The 8252-nt window shown below is 36.9% G+C and overlaps 1 protein-coding gene across 1 annotated transcript; it reads right to left on the bottom strand.

Moving 5' to 3' along the window:
- On the bottom strand, positions 267 to 7679 carry LOC109835302 (ATP sulfurylase 1, chloroplastic). The gene is made up of 5 exons (XM_020403284.1): positions 7495 to 7679; positions 2899 to 3304; positions 2104 to 2364; positions 766 to 852; positions 267 to 677 (listed from the first exon to the last, which is right to left on the bottom strand). Exons 1-5 carry the CDS (start codon positions 7677 to 7679, stop codon positions 534 to 536), a joined length of 1083 nt encoding a protein of 360 aa, XP_020258873.1. The 3' UTR covers positions 267 to 533.

Here is an 8252-nt window from a genome sequence, read left to right as displayed (position 1 = left end):
TCTAAAATTTTCCAAATAGGACTAATAAATTAGCTTATTTGAGATGTCATCAAATTGATAGATATGAAATAGCTTAGCGTAAAAACTATTTTGACAAAAAATTTAAAAAAAAAGTAAAAAAATTTAAAAATTAAAATAAAAGAAAGAAGCCCCTAGAAGAGCCAAAACACCATCTTAATTTCCTCATTTGCCTTTCACATACTCTTTCATTTAGACTTTTAGTTGAACAAACATCGATATCAAGCATGTATCTCCATCGAGCTATATCAACACAAACATCTGAAACCATTGTCCATAATTTAAATCACCAAAGTGATGAACACGGTATAACAACGAACAAGCCCCATTTATTCCGCCGCAAAAGAATTTCTCTACAGCAAAAATTGCTTGGTTCTCAGCAATATTTCTTATTAACCACTTTACCCTAAAAATTCAGACCAGCACAAAAAGCATAATCCTGCCGATAATATTACAGACATGGTTAATATGATATGAGGTCATCTAAATGGATAGTAATGAGTCAATACACAAGTTTAGGCCTGAATGGTTTCAAGTACTTTCTTGCTTTCACCGGAAGCAGCAGCAACACTGTCATAGTACTCAACCAAAACTTTCCATCCACCGGGACACATGAAGCCATCGGGTGGGTTCTCTCTGTTCTTTGCTAGGGTTCGCATCTGAGTAACAAAAAGTCGGAAGTTGGCTTAATGTAGAAATTTAGTAGATTAATTGAGTGATAGTGAGAATGTTTGTAGAGTATCTCACCTTGGTGCCCGAGATAAAGAGGAAGTCTTGTGGCCTTGATGGGTCAAAGAAGTCCATTTTCCCTTGGGTTTTATCGTACGCTGCCACCTGAATTTGTTGAAAAGAAGAGAATGATGCAATCGTAAGATACGGTTTCAAAATGTGCACTACTACGTATTGTCGCATAGAGGCATTGAATTTTTTTTTTTTGACAAACTTCGAGAATATCCCTAATTAAAGGTAAATTTGATGGGTTCTTTTAAAGGCAAAAGTAGGGCAAGATGCCCTGCTCAATATATTAAAAATGAAGAAATAGTTACAAACAACACCCAAAGATAAGAGTTGACGATTTCTATTTGACGTGTTTAACTCCAATGTTTAACCTTTTCTTAATAGGTTGTCCGATTTAATAGACTCACATTATGCCTATGGTTTTAAATTTTGGAGTTCAAACTTGATTATTTAAGATAATTAGATGTATATGCGTGTTTTTCCATTGTCATAACATCATAATAATCAAAATGAGTCTAGTGAATGGTCCTAAGTGTAGTATGGTCCTCAATCAATTTGGTTGAAGTAATCTCCTTCATACTGTGCACTGGTTTTAAAGTAGCATATCACAGTTGTACCCATTGTGAACCAAAACATACCACAAATCTGCTAATGCTAAAGAGGATTGTGTAGGTTAAAGGATTTTTAAACATCTTGAAACCTTCTAATGCAGGAGAATATGTTCTGTCATGTGACATTTGAAGATGTATTTAATATGGATGAACATAGTAAACGGAGCTTCGATAGTCAAATAAGACCAATCTCCCAATTTCTAAATGCCTATCTAGACTTTAGGCACTACGTTCTTATCATGATTATGTTGATCAATAACTTGAAAGGGTTTGTCCATGTATTAGTAATGGAAGCAGGTGGATGGGTAGGTTGCAGGAGTAGAATAAAGCAGGATATGTTATTAATATAGTAGGAATTAATAAATTATACCATATCTTCTGCAATTGGTAGTGCATCTGTCTATATTGGGCAAGGCACATACGCTTCTTATTTCCTACCTAGTATTGAGGCTTTCCATGTGAAGTCTCCTAGCATCTATAAATAATGTATTCATGAATAATCAATAAAGAGAGATTTCCTTTCTGCAGGAAGTCACATTCTTCGGGAGGCATGAATGAATCAGATATCAAATTGTAGGCAGGCTGGGGTTTCTTTATGCGACCCCATAAAAAAAATCAGGTATCAAATTGGACAAAAACCGAACGAAGATTCTAAAAAGTACAGATTCCAAATTTTCAAGTCAGAAATGAATATAAATTAATTAAATAAGTTTATTTATGGCAAAAATGAGCTTACCCTGAATGGTAGGATGTTAAGCTTCTCAAGCCCAGGGGCCATGCTTAGTACCTTCTTCCCATGATCTGCATCATACAAGTCTCTCTTTTCGGTAGGATGACTCATACCAGCTGGATCTCTTCCCACAATGTAAAAATTAGCACCAGCATTTATCCGAGCCTTTGCATGCCACTGCACCTCCGTCGGGCCAGCATAATGCATCGGCGATGGGAAAATGGCAACAACCGTCGTCTCTGGATTTAGAACTCCCTCCTCGAGCACCTAAAATAACGTTAAAAAGAAGGAACTAGAATAAGAAATATATTATCGTATTAGCAAATTCAGACAATAACATGAAACAAAGAGTAAATTTCACAAAACCCCCTGAACCTTGCCAGGTTCTGTTGAAAACATAGATACTCAGAATTGTCAAAAATTATACTAAACTCCCCTGAACTATTGAAAATTCTCACAAGTAGCACTAACTGGTAGATTGTCTGAACTATATTCTTCTTCTTCTCCTTCTTCTTCTTTACTCTTTAGCTATCCTTACCCAAACATGGGAATACAGAGGCTATATTGACTAGATAGGGTTCAAAATGTCCAAATATTGTAAGGTTCTCCACAAGTGACAAGTTAAAGTAACTTCCAATGGTCATGATACTAAAGAAATAATTTCAGGAGGGGTTTCCTATCATCCTATGATTATAAACTTCAAGGGGGTTTTGTGAAATTTATCCTAAAATAAACCTCTCTGGTGAAGTGTGAGACAAAATATCTTGACATTAAGGTCTATGGAAATCAGAGGCACAACACCTTTTCATGTTGCTTCATTCTCCATTCAAGTGGCACATCATCAGCTTTTGTGTAGCCTCCCAAAGGGTGAAGCAACAGAATCGGATTCTTATATCCCATTTCTAAAAGGCGCCTACGAGTGTCATTCATGAGCAAAGCATGGCCATTGTGCACAGGGTTTCGAAGCTGGAAAGCAAAAACTGCATCAGCATTGCGCCTTGAGAACTCTTCCCTGAGTTCTGCAGGTGAGAGGCGATATTGATCAAGGCCATCGTTGTACTTGATTGGCTCTATGACCTCTAAATCTCCTCCTATTAGCCAGTCTCCGGCATTGGTTATGGCTTCCTCAACATAGGGAAGTCCTCGAGCAGTTGTTCCCCATGTTCTTGCAATTCGTTCTTCCTTGTTATGCTTGTAGATCTCAATGCTGTAAAAAAGAGAAACAGCAGGAAGAAAGACAGAGAAGAATGAGTACAAAAGATTATGATGATCATGTACTTCAATAAATTGAAAGCAGTGGATAACATTAACTTACATTACATGGAACAATGTTAACAATCATAATTCATAATAAGCATGTGATAATTTTATTTGAACTTTGCAACATCCAGGTAGTTTAACACAGTAACACTTTAACAAAGGAAAGAAAGTGGTACTTGACCATGACAGGCATAAACGATCGAAATGCTAATGAAAAACTTACTCAAAAAGAAACAAAACATAACAAGAGCTAACAAAAACGGAAACAGGATGCACAAAAACAGCAATACATACGGGCAAGTTAAAGCAAAGGAACAACGGAGACCATTATCCTAAAATCACTCAAAAAGTAACAAAACATAACAAGAGCAAACGTAAAAGGAAACATGACAGCAATACTTAACAACGGAGACCATTGTCCTAAAATCACCAAGTCTCCAATATGTTATGTGAACTATAATCTGACAAAATATCAACGATATACAGGTCCATGAACTGATTCACTGCCAATGGTAAGCGCTACGTTATTGTTATCTATGTGGGCATAAACCCCTACAGCATGAAAAGAAATAAAATACAGGTTAAAGCCATTCCAATATCCCTGCCCTGAAGCAAATCTCATCACGAACCATTTGAATGTGGTCTCGATTCCCTCAAATTGTTGTTATCAATATAAACAGTTTTAGTACTTCTCTATCATCCACCTACTGGTTCTAACAATAATGGAATAATTGATGGCCCATTTAATAGATAATTATCTAATTCTTAAAGCACGCACACGCGCGCACACATATTAGGGACTGGAGATCACAATAAATGATATAGATCGTCAATTTCGATGGACAAGGATGAGATTTAGGACCAGAACCTTAAGTATTTATCTGGCTTATAAACCTAGAAACATTTTATCCTGTGAGACATATATATATCATAGATAGGTATATTTAAAAGTGTACAACAGGCATCCTTTCTTATATACGATATATAACATGTACACACAAATACACAGATGTTTTGTATTTATCATGCAGAGATTCATCTACATACAGATGCTAAGTCAGGAGTAACTAAAAAAAACTTAACTACATGTACGAACATATTAAAGCACGCATAAGAGACCACAGCAGATGAGCTAGGTAACTAACTTAATCAATATTTGCATATATGAAGACAGAAAAATTGTCCTTCTGTTGTCTCATAGATAGGATCTACCTCTAAATATGTTGGACAGCAATCTATCATGTGTTAGACAAATATTTATGATTTATCTAAATGCATTAAACTTGCTTGCTTATTATGCAGGCTAGAAGAAGAATTTATATAGACACATTCAACTAGTTTGCGTACCACATGAAGGGAATTTGCGCGTGTGGATCTGGGTAGACATCATTATCAGAAAATATAAATACATGGTAGCCCTTGAATCAGACTCATGTTTTCCTTTTTAATTTAAAAATAATTGATTCGCCAGATTTGGTAGATTAAATTAACTAAATTTTCAGAAAGCTTAACAGTAACTCCATTATATTTTTCTGGAAACAGAAGTTCATATAATCTTCTCAGTTTCAACAGTATTAAGCACAAACTCACCAAGATACACAATTTCAAGTCAGATTAAAAATTTCGGGGAAAATAACCATATCGGATATTTTTCCAAGGTGATTTTTTCCACAAGAACTCACCAACAGCACTTAGCTTCAAATATAACCGCAATCAAAATCCATCCATGATACTAGGACCAGCTTGGCTAACATATTAGAGGACAATAACACTAAAGAGTAGATTCTCCCTTTCTCTCATAAAAGAAGGGATTAAAATAGGATGCCAATTGGGAAAACAATAGTTAACATGACCACCTCAAATCAAACCAATCTAAGTTGTTCAGAAAAACATATTGAATCAATTAATACCATAAACAGTCAAGTTTCTAATCAGCTCTTTCCACCCTTACTAGTTTATATCTATAAACAAGGAAATTTGACAAAGAAATGGTCAGAAATCAAAACTCTACACTTAAAATCACTTTGAATTGGGAACTACTCCAGACTATAAGTCGTCCATGATCAACACCAATTCATGTATGCACGCATCTACCAAACAACAATCCTTTTCCAAGATCATTGGTTTTTTCCCTATTATGTTGTGTTTGGCGAACCCACATAAACAGCACTGATATTGAATCTGGCCCAGTTTTATCCTAACCGAGCTAGCTTTATTCCATGGGGTGAATGAAAAGAAAAAGGGCCAAATTTTGGCCTAAAAACCGGGCCAGTCCTTACTAGTCTTTGCCAAACACATAACAATTCAAAACTTGGCTGGGATCAATCCTAGCCTAGTTTTATGGGTTTTCCTAATTTATTCCTATGCATGTACATACAATTAATACATATGTACAGAGAGTAAATATTATACTTTAATATTATTTATGCAGAATAACATGGTATTGCACAGCCTCTTGGGCCAGTTTAGGTTTGTTGACATATCTAGCTAGACACAATCCTATCTCTATGATTATTTGAGGGAAAAAATCACAGTCCACCCATTTTAGCAATATAGCATAATCAATCCGAACCAACCAATTTAGGGCAGATTGTCGCAGTTCTTGGGCTGATTTATTTGAAGTAGTGCTCATGAGTAGATCCTTATAATAAGTGGCACATATGGCATCTTGCTGGTATTCAGACTTACTTTTCCCCTAAACATGGTACGTGCTAGGATTATCTTCTAAACCGTCAGTGATATGCTTTGAACTTCGAAATACACCAATATCTAGTGAGTGACTGCGTATGAAGTCCTTAGAAGAATAAGCTTCCTCAGAAAAAGTGGATTATATATCAAATACAAAAAAGAAGAACTAAAGTCCAAAGATATTATTATCGTATCTTTTACAAATTTGTCATATCATGTATCCACACCCGCATCTATTCTCATGTAATATACGTGCTTGCCAAACAAGCCCTTATAGCAATCAAATATACCCATTTAGGATATGCATAAGCACTCTAAGGGTGTATTTGGCAACCAAAAAGTAGAAAATGAAGAGAACTTCTCGTTACTATTTGTTTGAAAAATTTGCTTAATTGATAACAAATAGAAGATCAAAAGCTGAAGTTATTGATGCATCATTTACTTTCCCTGTCTCATATTTAGTTGTGCTTGGACAATAAGCAATATAATGTTAATATTTAAAACTAAAATAGTAAGGGAAGATAATAAAATTTTAATTTATCTCTCCTCTCAATTCACTACCTATCCACCTTCTCAAAAAAAAAACACAAAAATACAAAATACAAAATAAAACGTAAGTAACTGGTATTAATTCTCTTCTTATCGAATGTTTACTTATTGTTATTACACCCTTAATTCATTCTTTCTTCCCCAAAAATTATATATTTCCTCTCTTTCTTATGGAAAATGGGTCAGAGAAAAGAAGATGACCACTGGGCATGAACTTAAAGAAAAGAGCATTTGATTTTGGATATAAACTTAAAGAAAAGGGTATAATTGGAAACTCAAGTCAAAAGGTTAGGTCAAATCAAATAATTTCTGAGTACAGCCCACAAGTTAGCACAGGTACTAAATTGGAGTGACATAAATGAATTCATACATAGAAATTCCATGATTTGAGAAACTAATTCAAAAATCTATTACTATATACTAAAATAGCTATCATTGGTTGCATGGAAGACAAATGACACTTGTCTGAGTATTTTTCCTCCTTTTTATTTAATCAAACTTTCATTATAACTATAGAACCATCATGAAAATGTAATTTGCTTGTTCCCAATAGACATATAGGCTTTTGTTTTTATTATTATTTCTTTTCCAATGAGGGAATGACCTTAGCAGCTATTCTTTTATAAACATATACCTGTCCAATTGTAATATTATCAAAATATGCATGAAAAAAATATTGTGTTTGGTAAAAGTTGGGCCAAAATTGGTCCAATTTATGTTAGTTCATTTTTAGCCTCTTAACCACGGTAGAATTGGTCCACCCCCTGTCAGCAAGAAAAGTTCGGCTAAGCAGTACTGTGACAATACGCAGAGCAAGTATTTTGATAGAATTTTATCTGGGAACAAAAATATTTTGATGAGCAGCAATATATATGCATTTAAATTAAGCTCGATCCTTACCCGTTCAAAATGGCCACGGGCCTGTCCTCGCCGTCCACCAGCACCACCCTCTCGCAGCCCCCGATCTCCCCCCTCTTCTCGTCGTCGACCGCGAGCACGACCGGCACCGACATGTTGGCGACCGACCCGTCACCGCACCGGATCGAGTTGAAGTGAAGCGCCTGGAGGAACTCCGACTCCCTCATGAACCCCTCCAGGGGGCTGGCCCACCCCTCGCTCAGCACGTGGACCCACTCCAGGTCCAGTCCACCCCTCCTGAGAGGACGCGCGGCGCGGGGCAACCCCCGACGCCTCCCGCCGGAGGGAGCCCTTGCCGGGCCCCGCGGGGCGATAGTTGAACGACTCCGCCGTCGGGGGATCAGGAGCAGGAGCGCGCAGGGGAGGGGCCTTTTGGCGAGGGAGGGTGAGGAGGAGGGGGCATTTTGGGAAGGGAGTTTGGGAGTTTTAGGGTGAGGATGAGAATGGGTCTTTGTTTGGGGAGGAGCAGACGCGGAGATGGAAGCCATCTGTTTGTTTTCTCTGCTGGAGCAGGAGGCAGGCGGCGTCTGGGGTGGGTCTTTTTAAAAGTTAGGGGTAGGGGTATTTTTGGAACCGGAAAAGAAGCCCCACCAAACTGCCACGTGGCCTGTAAAAATAAATACTAAGTTAATTTATTAATCTATATTCAATTGTTTTGTTTTGTTGGTTGTTTTTAGAGGGAGGAAGGGGTTACGGACAGAATTTGCTCTAAACCAACTATTTGGAACTTTTATCCTCAA

This window comes from Asparagus officinalis, chromosome 3 (assembly GCF_001876935.1).
Source record: "Asparagus officinalis chromosome 3, Aspof.V1, whole genome shotgun sequence".
Taxonomy (NCBI): domain Eukaryota; kingdom Viridiplantae; phylum Streptophyta; class Magnoliopsida; order Asparagales; family Asparagaceae; genus Asparagus; species Asparagus officinalis.
Note: the sequence above shows the minus strand (reverse complement) of the source record. Positions and strands in the feature narration are given on the sequence as shown.

Coding starts and splice junctions, on each gene's coding strand:
- LOC109835302 (XM_020403284.1), bottom strand. CDS start 7,679: ATGAGGGAGTCGGAGTTCCTCCAGGCGCTTCACTTCAACTCGATCCGG. Junction 3,305..7,494: donor CCCGTGGCCATTTTGAACGG/GTAAGGATCGAG, acceptor TCTTTTTTACAG/CATTGAGATCTACAAGCATA. Junction 678..765: donor TCTTTATCTCGGGCACCAAG/GTGAGATACTCT, acceptor TTTGTTACTCAG/ATGCGAACCCTAGCAAAGAA.